The following is an 18,217-nucleotide window of genomic DNA, read 5'->3' as shown; positions in this document are numbered from 1 at the left end:
TCATATATGGTCAAGGAGTGTAGCTGTAAAAAAATCATCAAAATCGGAGTTAAAATAACCGTTAAATCGTGATTTTTCATTAGAACCGTCGAAAAGTTTTGTCCCATTACTTGATCTCTGAATGTTTATTTTTTTTCGATTTTTGGCGTATATGATCTCGAAGTATAAACAAACAAGTTTGACGGTTGGATCGTTGAAACTAGTTTTGGTGAATGCATATGCCATCAAAACAATATATTCACTAATAATTAAGAGGTTATTTATACGTTCGTTAGATATAACATAAGATTTTGTGGTATCCACTAGTGTAAATATTTTAAATTGAAGATCAAATTCAGTCATTGTATTCATATACGGTCAAGGAGTGTAGCTGTAAAAAAAATCATCAAAATTGGAGTTAAAATAACCGTTAAATCGTAATTTTTCATTTATAACCATTGAAAAGTTTTGTCCCGTTACTAGATCTCTGAATGTTTGTTTTTTGTGATTTTTGGGGTATACGATCTTAAAGTATATACAAATAAGTCTGACGGTTGGATCGTTGAATGGTGTGTGTATATATATTTATTTATTAAGTAGCTTTAAATTTATTTATTTTGTACGTATAAACACTTAAGAAATTGAATAGTATATATATTTATTAAGCAGCTTTAACCTTATTTATATTTTAAATTGTAAAATAAAATAATTTTAATTTTATTATTCATAACAATTATTTTTAGAAATATTGTGTTACGAACCAATTTTTCGTCTCTCAAAAGTTTGCGCAACCAACAGTTTGTCGCGCAAAACTCTAAAAATTTGGACGGGTACCAAAAATGGGACGCGGGATTTTAAAAAAAAATAAAAAAATTTTAGACTTTGCGAGACCAATATTTTTTGTCGCTCAAAACTTTGCGAGACCAAAATATTTTTTTCGTCTCGCAAAAATTTGGGCGGGTACCAAAAATCGGACGCTGGAATTTTTTTAGACTTTGCGCGACCAATACGTATTTTTCGTCGCGCAAAAATTTAAAAATTTTGCGGGTATCAAAAATGGGGCGCGGGGATTTTTATTTTTTTAAATAATTTTTTTAGACTTTGCTCGACCAATAATACTATATTCGTTGCGCAAAAATTTAAAAATTTTGGCGGGTACCAAAAATGGGATGGGGGATTTTTTTTTTAAAATAATTTTTTTTGACTTTGCGCGACCAATATTCCTCTATTCGTCGCGCAAAAATTTAAAAATTTTGGCGGGTACCAAAAATGGGACGTGGGGATTTTTTTTTTAAAAATAATTTTTTTGACTTTGCGCGACCAGTACTCCTCTATTCGTCGCGCAAAAATTTAAAAATTTTGGCGGGTACCAAAAATGGGACGCGGGGATTTTTATTTATTTTTATTAATTTTTTTAGACTTTGCGCGACGAATATGTTTCGTCGCGCAAAAGGTTGCGCGATTAATATTCCAATATTTTTCGTCGCGCAAAGTGATACGGTTTTTAAAACCGAAATAACTCCACCATTTTCTCAATGCCTTTCTCTACTCTTACCTCTCCTTTCTCTTTCCCTCTCCCCAAATCCCACCATTTCTCTCACTCACTCCCTCATCTCTCTATCACTATCTTCTCTAATTCTCTCACACTCACTTCTCCCTCTCATTCTCATTCACTCTCAATCTTGCCAAAAGGTATATTCTCTCCAAATTTTAAATTTTTTTCATTAATATGTGTTTTTGGAGTTAATTTTGAGTTTGTGTGAGTTTTGGGGTTGAGTAAAGGGGAGGGATTGGAGTTTGGGTTGGATTTGTAGTATAACAATTTTAGGGGAGATTATGCCTTCTTTTTTTTTTCTTTTTTTTTGTGTGGTTATTTGACCATATTTATTTTTTTTGTAGGGAATCATCGAGACTTTGACGGCTAAAGTTGAGGATTAGGAAGCTATCAAAACATATCCTCCGCCACTACCACCACAATACGCTTGTATTAGGATTTTATTTTTGTACTTTGTTAATTTGTGTGTACATTTTGAATATTATATATATATTTATTGGATAATTTAATCACTATTTTTCATATGTAATTTTATTTTGAATATGTCAATTTAAATTAAAGTAATTAAAAAAATCATACAATTAAATTAAATTTAAAAAGTAAAAATTAATATCAATTTAAATTAAAGTAATTTTAAAAAGAAATCATACAATTAAATTAAATTTAAAAGTAAAAATTTGAAAAAATTCATATAAATAAATTCATATTAAAGAAATAATAAAACAAAAAGTCAAAAACCTTGCGCGACAAATATTTCGTAGCGCAAACTATTAAATTAGTTTATTTTAAATTAAAAAAATTTAAAACAAAAAATATTTTGTCGCGCAAATATTTGCGCGACGTTAGTATTCGTCGCGCAAAACTCAAAAAATTTGGGCAGGTTCCAAAAATTGGACGCGGGAATTTTTTATTTTTTTAAAATTTTTTTTAGACTTTGCGCGACCAATGTTTTTCGTCGCGCAAGTTTTGCGCGACCAAAATATTTCGTCGCTCAAACATTTGCGCGACCAATGTATTTCGTCGCGCACAGCTTTGCGCTACCAATACTTTTCGTCGCGCAAAGTCACTTTGCGCGACCAATCCAAGTCGCTTTGCGCGACTAATATGTTTTCGTCGCGCAAAGTCAATTTGTGTGACCAATGAAATGTCTTCGTCGCGCAAAGTCTTTCTTCACGATCTTTGCGCGACGGATTCTGCGCGACAAAGTTTCTGTCGAGATGAAATTTGTGCGACTACAATGTATTTTGCGCGACGAAATTCTGTTCGTCGCGCAAAGTGTAAAATGTAGTAGTGAATTCTCCTGTTCCAAAAGAATGTATTTCAGACCAATTTGTGTAAGAAGTAAAATAATGATTCCAATATGTTCTAATTACTTAAAGTGCCCAAGTAGCTAGGATACAACTCTTAAGCAAAGGGTGAAGTACATCAATAAGTTCGCAGTAAAAATAACCTAAAACAAATGTCTTCTTTTTGTTAAAATTTTGAACAAATAGTCAAATGTTGTGAAAGTTACAGAAGAGCAAAACAAATGCTGAAACTAGGACTTCAGTATTTACCCTATGTTATAGCCCTTCTTTCCTACAAGAATCTTGCGTTGACTTAATTTGGGAGTGATAAGATACTGTTCAATCCGAAGAGAGCCATCTCGCAACTCCTTCCAGTCCATCAACCGATGTTCAATACCGTATGGGATTTCCTAGAATAAGCAGAGATTGTCATTATTTAAGATTCTCAAATTGCTTTTTTTGAGACCGTGGAGAGAATCGTTGAGCAGACAGAAATGATAGCCTCAAAGTACATACAAAAGTCGCTGAATCTCTACCTGATGGACATGTCCTAACAGCCTTTCTCGGACAACTTCTAATGATATGTTCTTCATTACTTCCTCAGTCATGATGAATGGATCTTCCTCCCAAGATCTTTTGACAGCCTAAACATAAAAACCCACAGAAGAACTGAGATGTGGGATCTAGTACACAGCGTAACATTAGCTAGAAAGATAAGCAGATTCATGAAAATAAGTTGGTTTAGGTGCTTTACTAGATCAAGATAAATTTTAAAATACTTTTTCAAACCAAAACTTGAAAACAGGAGGTGCACAAAGATTAGCAATCCAATTATAATTTCAATAAGCAAACCTTATTGGGTTCCCAAAAGACCTAATTGCTTCTTACACTGATTAGAAGGACCAACTTATTAAGAAAAAGTATTCATGTACAAAAAAAGAGAGCCCAACGTATGAGGCCACCATCATTACAGGGTCCAGGATGGGTTAAATGGAACAAGAACAACCTTATCCTTGTACCCAAGGCTCACTCTCAAAAATAAAAAATTATATGTTAAAAATTATTTAAAAAAGAAAAAAAACTCAGACTAAAAATTATAATAGTCTTTCAAATTTCTGACCAGATATTAAGTGAGAGAAAGAGCAGTGTTGTAGAACATGACATTTAGCAACCAATACATTTTAAAATAATAAACAGATGGTCAGATGTACTCTTAAGAACCATGGGTTCCAAGAAAACAACAAACACCATCTCTCATTTGCTACAAGGAAACCTTACCTTTCAAACCCAGGAAGATCTTTGAATTGCTCGGCAACTGTTAATAAATCTTTCTTCTTCTCAACTAAATCAATCTTATTCATACATAAAACTCTCTTTTGTATTGGGTGTGCTTCTGCTCCCATACGCTTGATTAATCCTATAACCCTTTGCGTCAGGTCTACATAGATGGAAATGAAAAGAACCAGGTGATCAGGGACCAAATAATATTGGAAGAGAGAGAGAGAGAGGTGAAAATTTGCCCAGCTGCCATATGTCTCTAGGTCTGATGCTTGTGTGTGTGTGTGTGTGTGTGTGTGTGTGAGAGAGAGAGAGAGAGAGAGAGAGAGAGAGAGGTGAAAATTTGCCTAAATGGAACCTGGCGGTCATATGTATCTAGGTCTGATGCTTATGTTCCTTTCATGAATTAGCGCTATCACACTTATGAACTATTATAAAACAAGCCCATATAATAGATAGGTTGTGGAGCCAAATGGTGGGAAATATTGTTCGAAGGAATATGAAGAATAAAGCTTACAGAATATCAAATGGAATGGACCACTAACCTGGTAAGATGCCTATGGACGTCGAAAATAACTATGAGCTAGCTATATGAAGAGAGAGGGCTTCATCTTTTGAACCATGGTAAATCCGACCATGAAGAGAGAGCTTTCAAGCCACAATAAGTGAATAAATGAAGCGTAATTTCAAATCTGAACAACTTTAAGCAAATGCTGCATTGGATTTCTTTATTGAACTTTTTTCTTTCTTTCTTAATTAAGAAGTGATTTTCAGATTGCTGTTTCTTCAATTTTGACTTTTACTTGTGTCATATGAAGTGAAAACTGATTTAACGAAGTATGCCATGCAAGAGCCTAGAAAACCTCAAGCAGCAGAACATGAATGTGAAGCATATCTCTCTCTCTCTCTCTCTCTCTCTCTCTCTCTCTCACAGAGAACTATCACCACAACAAGATTAGACATGAGTGGAGCTATCTGACGCAGTAATTAATCAACTTTTGAAAGTCTTCAGACAAAGGAAAAAGTATTTAATTCACAAAAGCTTTGTTTTTTTATTGGTTTTTTGGGTCTCCTCTAAGAATAGTTTGAAGTCAATAATTCAATACCGAAAGGAAACCTACTCTCACTTTGATTTCCATCTAGAACATCTCTAAATGGAAATATTTTTTGAAGTACTACACCTGTTTGCTTGAAGGTAAATATTTGTATGTCCCTTCCCTAAAGAGGGTAAAGTAACAGTTAAAGCTCCATGAAATTTTGGGCAAGTCAAAGTTGCCAAAACCAAATAATGAGAAATGAAATCTTTGAAGCAACTAGAGGAGGAACTGAGGCCAAACTAGCTAGCTAGCCAAAGGAAGAAACTTTGAAAAGAAAGAAAAACAAATCACAGAGAGAGAGAGAGAGAGAGAGAGAGAGAGAGAGGTGGTACTATAGCTACTGGGTTGCTTGAAGGGAAAACACAATTTCCAAATATGAGGAGTTCACCTTTTTCTAATATAGAAGTTTCTTGAGGGAAGAAATAAATTTCCAAATATGATTATCACTACTTTTTCCATTTTAGAAGCATGAACTCTGAGACAAATGATAATACTTAAAGATTGACAGAAACAAGACATGGTGATTGTTCTGACTTTAGATTTGCTTCCCTTAACAAAACCAAACAAAAGCCAAGAGGCTTACAGAAAGCGAATATTATGACTCAAACAAAGGAGAAAGAAAGTAGTCAGAAAGAGCAGATTACACAGCTTCTTTACACAGAAAGTGCATTATAATTATTATAATTGTAATTATAACATTATTTGAAGATCTCATCAAGTCTGAAACTTCAAGCCTGTCTTCAAAATAAAGTTTTTCGTTGTTCACGCCATGTACAATTGCAAAAACCCATCAATGAGATTGGATTGGACATATGATCTGACAAAGTCTTAGTGTCATACACCACCTGCATTAGGGTTGCATGATCCCTCTTGCACTAAGTCAAACATTAGTAATAATACCAACTTATTCAAATAGTGTTAATATAATTACTCGATTAGGTTTCCTTAAAAGTTAGGGTTATATTTCAGTAATTGTTAACGTTGGAAAACCGGATAATTTGAACTTGAGATCCATTGTAACGTTGAGAAGAAAGAAAGAAATTAAATTAAGAGTTTGTTGGGTTTACCTTGTTGGGTTATTAAACATGGCAAGATTTAGATGAGATTGTAATTTATAGTTCACGTGTTAGTTTCGAGGTCTATGCCTTGAAATCTATAAGATGATATTTTGGACTCTAAGATCCAAAATTCATAAATCTCATCTTATTAAGTTGCCTAATAAAATACTTAGTGATCTTAAATATCATCTCTTAGTCTTCCCTAATCCAAAGTCCAAAGGCTCTATACTCCTTTCCCTTCAATGACACTATACTGCCAGGAAACAAACACCAAATAGAATATATTTCTTCTTTAATGATTTTCCATCTGCTTACTGCCACATATAAATTATTCATGGTGCATGCTTGTCCGATCCCTTCATGAGGCTTCAACTCGTGGAAAGTTGAATTGGTGCATTCACGTTGAGGAGTTCGTACGTGTACAGTGTGAACAATGATCGATATTAATGCAAAGACCTCTCTCTCTCTCTCTCTCTCTCTCTCTCTCTCATCTTAAAGTTGCACATATCTTAGCAACCTCGGCCTTGACAGAACAACACCAAATTGACTGATGCATCCATCAGAATCACTGCCCTCATTTCTCTCATAGGGAAAGAAATACAAAAGAAACCAATATGCAACAAAGAGAGAAATATCAGAACAAGAGAGGAGAGACCAAGTCATCTTTCCTATATATACACACATAATAAACTTGTCCACCCTAACCAAAACAAACCAAAGACCCATTAATTATTTTGAGTGTTATAGATTTCCTCTTTACTTTTGCAACAGTGATCGCTTTTTCTTCTATATATGTAGTGACCTTTTAGCACTTTCTCCTATCCTTCAACCCCTTCTCTCCAATCCCATGAAAGTTAACAACAAACCATCCAATTCATCAGGTGACTTTTATCAGCCCAAACCTTTCTTGTTCTCCCAATTGAAATCGATCCCTTCTTAAAATAAAAACCCACCTGAGATTTTCCATCTTTATGTTCACATCATCCTGAACTTTGTCCAAACATAACCATACCAACCTTCCTCTCTTGGTGAACCAAAAACGAATTTCCACTTTTCAACATTTGAAAAAAGCAAGCATGCACGTAAGCCTTTATTTCCACAATTAGCTGACGCTTCAACTCCCTCCATTTCTTCGTTTCAACTCCACTGAATAAGTACTACAATCTAGGCCAAATTTACTTGCAAGCTCTTGTCATCATACCCAAAAAGATGGAAGCTTTTCATCCTACTATTACCTTTCCCTTCTCCTACACCTTCAATACTACTAGTAGTGGACATGGTGGCATTGCTGAAAATATCAACACATCCAGTCCTAGTCCATGGATGAATAGTAGGATATGGAGTAAGCTCCCACACCGGCTGCTCGACCGTGTCATCGCCTTTCTTCCACCACCGGCCTTTTTTCGAGCTCGATGTGTCTGCAAGAGATGGTATGCTCTGTTGTTCTCCAACACCTTTCTTGAATTGTACCTCCAAGTATCTCCTCGCCGCCATTGGTTCCTCTTCTTCAAGCACAAACGCCTCAAGAGCAGCTACATATACAGGAACAACAATATTGGAGGAAGCCATGGTGACAACAACAGGGCTGGTACTGATTGTGAAGGGTATCTTTTTGATCCTTATGAACTTGCATGGTACCGCCTTTGCTTTGCTCTGCTTCCCTCTGGGTTCTCCCCTGCTTCTTCGTCAGGTGGTTTAATCTGTTGGGTTTCTGATGAGGCTGGTCCGAAGACTCTCATTCTGTGTAACCCAATTGTTGGTTCTCTGACTCAATTGCCTCCAACTCTAAGATCAAGGCTCTTCCCTTCCATAGGCTTAAGTGTTAGCCCTTCATCCATTGATGTCACTGTTGCTGGAGATGACTTGATTTCTCCATATGCTGTGAAAAACTTGACTGCAGAGAGCTTTCATATTGATGGAGGTGGGTTCTTTTCATTATGGGGCACCAATTCTTCTCTACCGAAGGTATGCAATTTTGAATCAGGTCAAATGATTCATGTTCAGGGAAAATTCTACTGCATGAACTATAGCCCTTGCAGTGTGTTGGCTTATGATGTGGCAGCAAATAACTGGTGGGAGATTAAGGCTCCCATGAGAAGGCATCTGAGGTCTCCAAGCTTGGTGGAGAGCAAGGGAAAGCTGCTGCTGGTTTCTGCAGTTGATAAGAGTAACCTCAATGTGCCAAAAAGCCTGAGGCTTTGGGGCTTGCAGGCTTGTGGAACAACATGGATTGAGATGGAAAGAATGCCACAACAGCTTTATGTTCAATTTGCAGAGCTGGAAAATGAAAATGGGTTTCATTGTGTTGTCCATGGAGAGTTCCTTGCCATAATGATCCCAGGTTCTGACAAGGCTTTGCTGTTTGATATGTGCAGGAAAAGGTGGCTATGGATCCCTCCATGCCCTTATGTTCATGCTGGGATAGATGGTGATTTGCATGGTTTTGCTTATGAGCCCCAACTTGCCACACCAGTCACAGGGCTTCTTGATCAGTTGACTACAATTCCATTTCAGCCTTTCACTGGTTAGGAGATTTCGTTTTGGCATGTGATGTTGGTGTTTACCAGTAGGAGAAGCAGTGGTTGTGATGATAGGGGAATAGTTGTATAGTCCAGTTTAGTCAGGAGCTACTTGTCAGAACTTTTAAGTGATATGTGATGTCTTTTGTCAATCTCCTCTCTCTGGTCACATGAGGAGATAGTTCGCATGCATGACTAATATAATAATATTCCCTGGAATAAACTACAAGACACAGCATATGTAGGTTAAATCAGTTAGTGTAGTGTTTGCCTGCCAAGTTGTGGAAGAGGTTCTAAGTTTAAATTTTCCTTTCCCCACTGTATTTGCCTCGCTAGACTTTTAATCCGAGCCTTTAGTACAAGTTTTAATGGTTATCTTAAATCTCTGAGTTTAGACCCCAAATCATACAGAGAGAAACCTTGAATTTGTATTACACGGCTCAAATTAAAAAGTGAAGCAATGCCAAGACAGAGATACTTACAAAGGGCGTAAAACATTTGAATCAATTCGCATCTTAACACAGGTGGAATTTACAGTGACACAAGCAAATCACATTCATAAATGACTTCTGAACAATCAGAGATATGGGTCCTTTTAACAGTCTACTAAAGGACGTATAGATTCAAATAAAAATCAAATGAAACAACCCTGCTTAAGCGTTCATATGTTGCTACACATTTAACACATCTTTAGGGGGAAAAACAAAAGATTAGTATAAAGAGAAAAGAATTCCATATCAAGACTATATTCTCAAAGATTCCGGACATTAGTGTTTGCATGCCAAGTTGGGGTCTTCGAATTATTTGTCACCCGCTTCAATCCCCAAACTAAAGCTGATAAATTTCGGCCATTGAAAGCTCAGCACTAGATGGATGGCCTTCATAAATTTGATGAGTCGAGGAGAATAGAGTACAGATAGGCCTGATAAGCTTCCTTATGTACATTTCAAAATAGTGTGGGTGAAATGTTGCAATTTTTGACATTCAACTCTCTATTCACTAAACATGTTGCAAGTCCAACCTTACAAATAAGGTGCACTTCCATCTTGTGATGGATCATAGCTCGTCACTACCTTCGTTCTCAAGACAGTATGGCGTGAAAAGGTGCCCTTCTTGGCATTCAACTCAACTTTCTAATGTGTCATTTAAGTCTAACCTGGAGAATGAGGTGGACATCCCTCTTGAAGATGGACCTTAGCTCCTCATTAGCTTCCATGCCAATTCTCCTGTTCCAAAAGAATGTATTTCAGACCAATTTGTGTAAGAAGTAAAATAATGATTCCAATATGTTCTAATTACTTAAAGTGCCCAAGTAGCTAGGATACAACTATTAAGCAAAGGGTGAAGTACATCAATAAGTTCGCAGTAAAAATAACCTAAAACAAATATCTTCTTTTTGTTAAAATTTTGAACAAATAGTCAAATGTTGTGAAAGTTAAAGGAGCAAAACAAATGCTAAAATTAGGACTTCAGTATTTACCCTATTTTACAGCCCTTCTTTCCTACAAGAATCTTGCGTTGACTTAATTTGGGAGTGATAAGATGCTGTTCAATCCGAAGAGAGCCATCTCGCAACTCCTTCCAGTCCATCAACCGATGTTCAATACCGTATGGGATTTCCTAGAATAAGCAGAGATTGTCATTATTTAAGATTCTCAAATTGCTTTTTTTGAGACCGTGGAGAGAATCGTTGAGCAGACAGAAATGATAGCCTCAAAGTACATACAAAAGTCGCTGAATCTCTACCTGATGGACATGGTCTAACAGCCTTTCTCGGACAACTTCTAATGATATATTCTTCATTACTTCCTCAGTCATGACGAATGGATCTTCCTCCCAAGATCTTTTGACAGCCTAAACATAAAAACCCACAGAAGAACTGAGATGTGGGATCTAGTACACAGCGTAACATTAGCTAGAAAGATAAGCAGATTCATGAAAATAAGTTAGTTTAGGTGCTTTACTCCATGAAGATAAATTTTAAAATACTTTTTCGAACCAAAACTTGAAAACAGAAGGAGGAGCACAAAGATTAGCAATCCAATTATAATTTCAATAAGCAAACCTTATTGGGTTCCCAAAAGACATAATTGCTTCTTACACTGATTAGAAGGACCAACTTATTAATAAAAACTATTCATCTACAAAAAAAGAGAGCCCAACGCATGAGGCCACCATCATTATGGGGTACAGGATGGGTTAAATGGAACAAGAAAATCCTTATCCTTGTACCCAAGGCTCACTCTCATAAAAAAGAAAATTATATGTTAAAATCTATTTAAAAAAGAAAAAAAAACTCAGACTAAAAATTATAATAGTCTTTCAAATTTCTGACCAGATATTAAGTGAGAGAAAGAGCAGCGTTGTAGAATATGACATTTAGCAAACAATACATTTTAAAAAGCGTATTGGAATAGAATTCTTTTTGATGTTCCATAGGATATTATGGCAATGAAGGCATTACTAAAAAGTACACATGCCTGATCCATCAAGTATTGATTAAGATCTTTCACTCCAGATCCCTTTAGACCCGAAATCATGAAATGCCTACAAGATTAAGGCAATAAACAGATGGTCAGATGTACTCTTAAGAACCATGGGTTCCAAGAAAACAACAAACACCATCTCTCATTTGCTACAAGGAAACCTTACCTTTCAAACCCAGGAAGATCTTTGAATTGCTCGGCAACTGTTAATAAATCTTTCTTCTTCTCAACTAAATCAATTTTATTCATACATAAAACTCTCTTTTGTATTGGGTGTGCTTCTGCTCCCATACGCTTGATTAATCCTATAACCCTTGCATCAGGTCTACATAGATGGAAATGAAAAGAACCAGGTGATCAGGGACCAAATAATATTGGAAAAAAGAGAGAGAGAGAGAGAGGTGAAAATTTGACCAGCTGCCATATGTCTCTAGGTCTGATGCTTATGTGTTTGTGTGTGTGTGTGTGTGTGTGTGTGTGTGTGTGTGTGTGTGTGTGAGAGAGAGAGAGAGAGAGAGAGAGAGAGAGAGAGAGAGAGAGAGAGGTGAAAATTTGCCTAAATGGAACCTGGCTGTCATATGTATCTAGGTCTGATGCTTATGTTCATTTCATGCATTAGCGCTATCACACTTATGAACTATAATAAAACAAGCCCATATAATAGCTTGATAAGATAGGTTGTGGAGCCAAATGGTGGGAAATATTGTTCGAAGGAATATGAAGAATAAAGCTTACGGAATATCAAATGAAATGGACCACTAACCTGGTAAGATGCCTATGGACGTCGAAAATAACTATGAGCACATCATATAAATTAACTGAGCTCCAAGCACTTTCTACACGAACCTTGAAATCCTTGTAAGGGCATCCTCTGTTACTTAATGTAATTCCTGGAGTATCAAAGAAACACTGCATACGCATAATAGATGAAGGCAGTCAATCAAAAGGCCCAAAATGTGGAAAAACAACCATAAGACATTTCATGAGCTTCAATTTATGTGCTCTTCCGTCAGTGAGGAAAAAGGAAAAGCATGACTACACGTTTTGAGGCACTAAGAAGAAAATTAATTGAATGTATTTTTTACAAGAGAGGTTGTTATTGCTGATGAGGATACTATTCAGATCATCACGCTAGTAATATAAATGACAAACTGCGATGCATTTTAAAAGACTATAAAGGTTATTTAAACAAGATGCATGACATAAGAATTTATATTGCATGCTTCCATGCTAGATTTTATGATTAAATATTTACAGTACCTTCATTACAAAGCTGGAAAAATAGTTGGGCATTGATAGGGATAGATAAGATGTTCTGATATTTACATGATTTACAGTCTAAAAACTATAATGTCACTGGTTTTATCTCAAAAGATGGGGTATCTATCAAAACTTTAATCAACACAAAAAATTTAAAAACAAGTAACCTTGACAAATCAAATAGTCAAAAGAGAAATGTGCTTTAGAAAAGAGAAAAAAAAAAAAAAAAACAATAGAATAACATGTAAAAGATAAGTTATTTATTCCACGAGAATAATGTATCACAAAAATCTCATCATAAGACGGAAAGAAGTGTCACAAGCTCATCAGGTTGTCTTTTTTATGTAATAATGTCATAATTGAACTGGGATAATGAAAACAATAGCATAGAGTAATTCAATTGATGGTGAATAACTTTCATAACACATTAGGGCATAAAGTAACATTCACCAGAAAATTTTCCTACAGAAGCAGGTCGATTATTAACTAAAAACAAGATACATACAATTTGTGTGTCTCCTTTTGTCATCACTCCTAATACTTCATGAGTAGTGGTGTTCGTCTTCCGTGACACAGCAGCAACCTTAGTCCCAACCTGTAAAAAATGCAGAGGACATCATCAGAACGGTTCTGGTTACAATAAATCCAGTAAAGGTATAAAATGATGTTAGATCCATGTTCTAATAAACTTAATTCAAGATAGTACCGCAAATCATTTTATATCCTACAGAGTACATCAAAGAATCAAGGTTAAGAACAAAGGATAATCTCCCAAGCTTATATGTATATCCCAGATGGGAGTCTAAAAAGATTTTTCATTTGTTTCTCTCCGAAATATAACATTTTGGATTTAAGAGAAATGTTAAGCACAGGACAGGTTCGGACTCAATACTGGTGTTTGACACTCACTTAAGACTCCTCAGAAGATCTCACCTTTGTTTACCTGGAAACGAGTTCAGAGCCACTGACATGTTAAGCCTTCTGTCAAGAAGCTCAAACATGCTTTAACCTTAGCAACTATTTTGATATCTTAACAACCGAAGTCCAGTAATCATGGGAAAATTAGGCAGAATACGATACCCGTGTTGTTCATCTAATGCCATGCAATATACACAACACAACAGAGCAACATAGAAGAACCAATGTTATCTGCCATAAAATATAAACTATGACCAATTAGGCAAATGAAATAATGCATAACGCCAAAATTACCAAAAGTCTCCAACACTTCATTATACTCATGCTACAGAACTTGTGTATATCCTACTGAAATTCCCATAACCAAATCATCAAGAAACTGTTAATCAAATTAAAGACTACTTAATACCAAAACCAAAAAACAGCTTCAGAACAAAAACTACGAAAGCCAATTAACCGCAGTACCTTCATCGTTCAATACAATCATTTAATAATTCATCAAGAACACCATTAGATTAAACACCTTTAAACGATAAGGGCAAAGAACAAACCATATAATTCGTCAGTGCAGACTTTCCGGCATTCGGGGCACCTATTATCCCAACCGACAACGCCTTCTGGTCCTCCTCCTTGACCACTTCCTCCTCATCCTCCTCATCCTCATCGTCTGATGGCAAACATACCGCCGCCTCAAGAAGCTTCTTCGCGAGCGAGCTGTTCTTAAATATCAAATCATCAGGTTTTTTCTTTTGGTCAATCAATTCATCAGCTTTTGATCTGTATTTGGTGTTCCAAGTGGGCTTCTGAGGGATTTTCGGATTAGAATCTGAACTAATGGTTGGTATGTCGTAATGGGTACTGTCAAAGACTGAGTCTGAACCATTTTCAGAGTCTGAGAGGGATGGGGTGTGGCTGGAATCGTCTTCTTGAGGTTGAGCTGCGTAGAACCTGTGAAAGAAGGTTGGGTTTAATGGGGTTTTTCTGGGTTTCGAAGAGAGAGTTCTCAGAGCTCTCAAAGCTTTCATTCTCAGCTGCTAGATACGAAGCATGAAGAGAGAGAGAGAGACGTCCGGGTGGGCACTTGGGGTTTTAGGGGTTTAGAATGTTGGCTTGACTTATGTAAATTTTATTTTCCTTCCTTACACTATTATAAATAGGCTTATTATCACAAAACATTCTTAAGGTTTATGAAACTCTCAGATTGCATCATTAATATTTTTTTGTATCATTCGTGGTCCTCAAGGTTAGTACGTGTGATCACAAATGGTCCTTTCCGTTGGGTTCCATCAAAAACTCTGTTAGTTTGTTGATGTGACATATATATATATATCACAAAACATCCTTAAGATTCATGCACCTATCACAAATGGTCCATAAGAATTTTGTAATTTTTTAATGATTTTTTCATTTAAAATCCTTTTATAAATGGTTTTTTCATTTATAAATAATTTAAAAAATAAAACCAAAACTTTATGAAATTTTAATTAAAAAATTTTAAAAATTTGCAGGGACCATTTGTGATAGGTGTGCATGAACCTTAGGGATGTTTTGTCATATATATATATGACACGTCAGTAAACTAACGGAGTTTTTTACGGAACCTAACGGCAGGAACCATTTGTGATCGCACATACTAATCTTGAGGACCACGAGTGACAAAAAAAAAAAAAACATTAAGGATGCAATTTGATAGTTTCGTAAACTTTAGGGACGTTTTGTGATAATAAGCCTTATAAATATGACATCTTACAAGAAGAGGAATATATATATATATATATATATATAATTCTCACAAACAAATATTCTTGTATTAGATTTCATATTTTAGCATGGTATCAGAGGGTTTGGGAATTGCTGACTCTAGTTTCAAACCCCCGTCGCCGCTATGGGGGTTGAGAATTTTTTCAACCCTCATGGAGGTAGCACCACCGACTCATTCTCTTATTCTCAACCAATCATAGCTGAATTGAGTGCCCATGTGGCCAAGCTCCTATAGATGCAGACTTCGATCCCGAACCTGATCCTGAACCAAGATCCTATTTTGATGACCCTGAACCCGATCCTGAATCAGGATCCTATTTTGACGATCCTAACCCCAACTCCGAATTTGTCTCTAATTCAGACCCAGATCCCAACTTTGACTCCGACTTGGACTTCAATTCAGGCTCAAATCCTGATATGGATTCCTACAAAACTTATATCCTATGCATCTTCCACTGCACAGATTATGATTTCCCGACTAATGACCTCGACACATTAACTAGATTGAGCATATTGAGGTGATCCGTGACACACTCGTGTGACTTGTTTTAAATTGCCTGACTACCCCGAATGGTGTGCTACTCTCAAAGATAAAACACAATGCTATACGACTAATAATGGTACTGATTATTGATTTCATACTTTGAATAAGAGTGATTCCACGAGTTAGATAATTGATTTTGGTGCAACTGATCATATGGCGTATGATCTTGATGATTTTTTTAATACTACACAACCCCTACAAACTTGTATTGCTAACGCCAATAGAGTTACTTATCCTGTGACATGGGCTGACACTGTTGCACTCTTATCCTCTCTCACTATCTAATACTTTACTTGTTCCATCTTTATCTAATAAATTGATGTCCATTAGTCAGCTTATTGAACAATTGAATTGATGTGTACTTATTTACCTGAGTTTTTGTTTGCTTCAGGATATTCACACTAAGGAGATTCTTGTCGTGGTACTAAGAGAAAGATGGCTACATTATATAGATGAATTCAGTCTTGACATGGCTAACGCTGTGACGCATCCCTCTGACAACAAACAAAAGCAAATCTGAATGTGGCACCGTTTATTATGACATCCGTCTTTTAGTTATATGAAGCATTTTATACCATATTTATTATCAGGTTTCAAGAACTCCGACTTCACATGTGACACTTGTATTTTGGCTAAGAGTCATTATGTGCCCTATCCGTTGAGTACGAACAAGTGTACTACTCCATTTACGTTAGTTCACTCTTATATCTGAGGACCTTCACCTATCACTGCTTCTTCTGGTGTTCGGTGGTTTGTCATATTCGTAGATGATTGTACACGAATGACATGACTTTATTTGCTGAAGAACAAAAACAAAGTGTTTTCCGGTTTTCAGTTACTCCACAAACATATGAAAGCTCAGTTCAATGCTCAAATACAGATTCTTCTCTCAGACAATGGTGGAGAATTTGTCAATCATAACTTTCAGGCTTACTTCCAACAACATGAAATTATCTATGATATGACTTCTCCTCAGACACCACAACAAAATGGTGTTGCTGAACGAAAGAATCAACATCTTCTTGAAATCGCCTGAGCACTTCTGATTGGTGTTCTTATTCCTCGCCATTACTGGGATGATGTTATTAGCACCGCTATTCACAAGATCAACTGCATACCTTCTAGTGTATTGACCTTTAAAACTCCCTTACAAGTGCTTGCACAACACTGGCCTTTGCCCTTTGATTTAGTACTTACACCCCGAATCTTTAGATGGGTGACATTCGTTCATCTCCACAAAACCAGCTTAGCAAACTTGATCCTTGTGCACTTTGTTGTGTTTTTGTGGGTTGTGCCACTCATCAGAAAGGCTACCGTTGTTATCAGCCTTCTACCAAACATATTTATGTCACTTTGAATATGAATTTTCTAGAATATGAGATGTTCTTTCATTACCCATCATCCAATTCTACGCTATACGGGGAGATATAAAGTGAAGAGCAGAATTGGAGCAATTTGAAAAATGAAGAAATTCGCCTATGTACAGAAACAATTGATCGTCCAAACCTAATGATTGATCGTCTCGAGTCTAGAGCACGATATTACTCTATGCCAAAAAGCGATTAATCACCCATTCACAATGATTAATCGCTAGACTCTCCTAATACTTGCGAACATGTTTCAGATCAAAGTCTCACACCTACAAACAATACAAAACAACAGGATGAAGACCCCCCTCTAGCTCAACAGTACCAACAGACCAATCTCCTGAGAATATCCCTGAGGTAACTACTGCTACTGAACTTGTGAATTTAGATAATAAATCTATTGGATACCAATTACCTTTCAGGCAGAATTGTGGGAAGCCACCAAATTGTTATTCACATGATATTGGCAAGACATTAAAGTACCCAATTGCGAATCATGTATCCACTAGGAAACTGTCTGAACTATTCAAGGCCTTTATGCATCAGTTGTCTGTTATTCATATCTCAACTAAGGTTGCCGAAGCATTAAATATCCTAGGTGGATTCAAGCTATAAGGGAAGATATGAAAGCTCTTGAGAAAAATCAGACTTGGACACTAGAAACTTTACCACAAGGAAAAAAGACTATCGAATGTAAATGGGTGTTTAACATAAAACACAACGTTGATGGATTTATGTTTAACATAAAACACAATGTTGATAGATTTATCGAGCGATACAAGGCAAGACTTGTGGCGAAATGGTACACACAGAGTTTTGGTGTAAATTATGAAGAAACTTTTGCACCAGTTGCAAAATTGAACATAGTCAGAGTGTTACTGTCCCTCGCAAGTAATTTGGACTGGCCACTACACCAGTTTGATTTTAAAAATGTTTTCCTACATGGAGAACTCACGGAAGATGTGTATATGGACATTCCTTCTGGATATAATACTACTCAGACTGGAACAATATGTAAATTTTGAAAGGCGTTGTATGGACAGAAACAGTCACCACGTGCATGGTTTGGGCAGTTCACCATGACAATGAAGAACAATGGTTTCCAACAG

General features: G+C 36.2%; 2 protein-coding genes and 1 long non-coding RNA gene across 3 annotated transcripts; 1 reads left to right on the top strand and 2 right to left on the bottom strand.

Annotated features, from left to right (window-relative positions):
• Positions 1–3,418: 3,418 nt before the first annotated feature.
• On the bottom strand, positions 3,419–4,654 carry LOC117626789. The gene is made up of 3 exons (XR_004585630.1): positions 4,644–4,654; positions 4,099–4,258; positions 3,419–3,464 (listed from the first exon to the last, which is right to left on the bottom strand). It is a non-coding gene; the product is annotated as an uncharacterized LOC117626789 (long non-coding RNA).
• A 2,808-nt stretch (positions 4,655–7,462) lies between these two features.
• LOC117625203 (protein UNUSUAL FLORAL ORGANS) lies at positions 7,463–8,782 on the top strand. Its single transcript, XM_034356811.1, has one exon. The coding sequence runs from the start codon at positions 7,463–7,465 to the stop codon at positions 8,780–8,782; it is 1,320 nt and encodes a 439-aa protein (XP_034212702.1).
• Positions 8,783–9,269: 487 nt separating this feature from the next.
• LOC117624128 (GTP-binding protein ERG) lies at positions 9,270–14,539 on the bottom strand. The gene is made up of 8 exons (XM_034355267.1): positions 13,988–14,539; positions 13,024–13,113; positions 12,022–12,167; positions 11,425–11,583; positions 11,253–11,319; positions 10,519–10,626; positions 10,253–10,392; positions 9,270–9,998 (listed from the first exon to the last, which is right to left on the bottom strand). Exons 1-8 carry the CDS (start codon positions 14,459–14,461, stop codon positions 9,914–9,916), a joined length of 1,269 nt encoding a protein of 422 aa, XP_034211158.1. The 5' UTR covers positions 14,462–14,539; the 3' UTR covers positions 9,270–9,913.
• Between the last annotated feature and the right edge of the window lie 3,678 nt (positions 14,540–18,217).

This window comes from Prunus dulcis, chromosome 4 (genome assembly GCF_902201215.1).
Source record: "Prunus dulcis chromosome 4, ALMONDv2, whole genome shotgun sequence".
NCBI lineage: Eukaryota > Viridiplantae > Streptophyta > Magnoliopsida > Rosales > Rosaceae > Prunus > Prunus dulcis.
The sequence above is the reverse complement of the archived record's forward strand: the minus strand, read 5'-3'. Positions and strand labels throughout refer to the sequence as shown.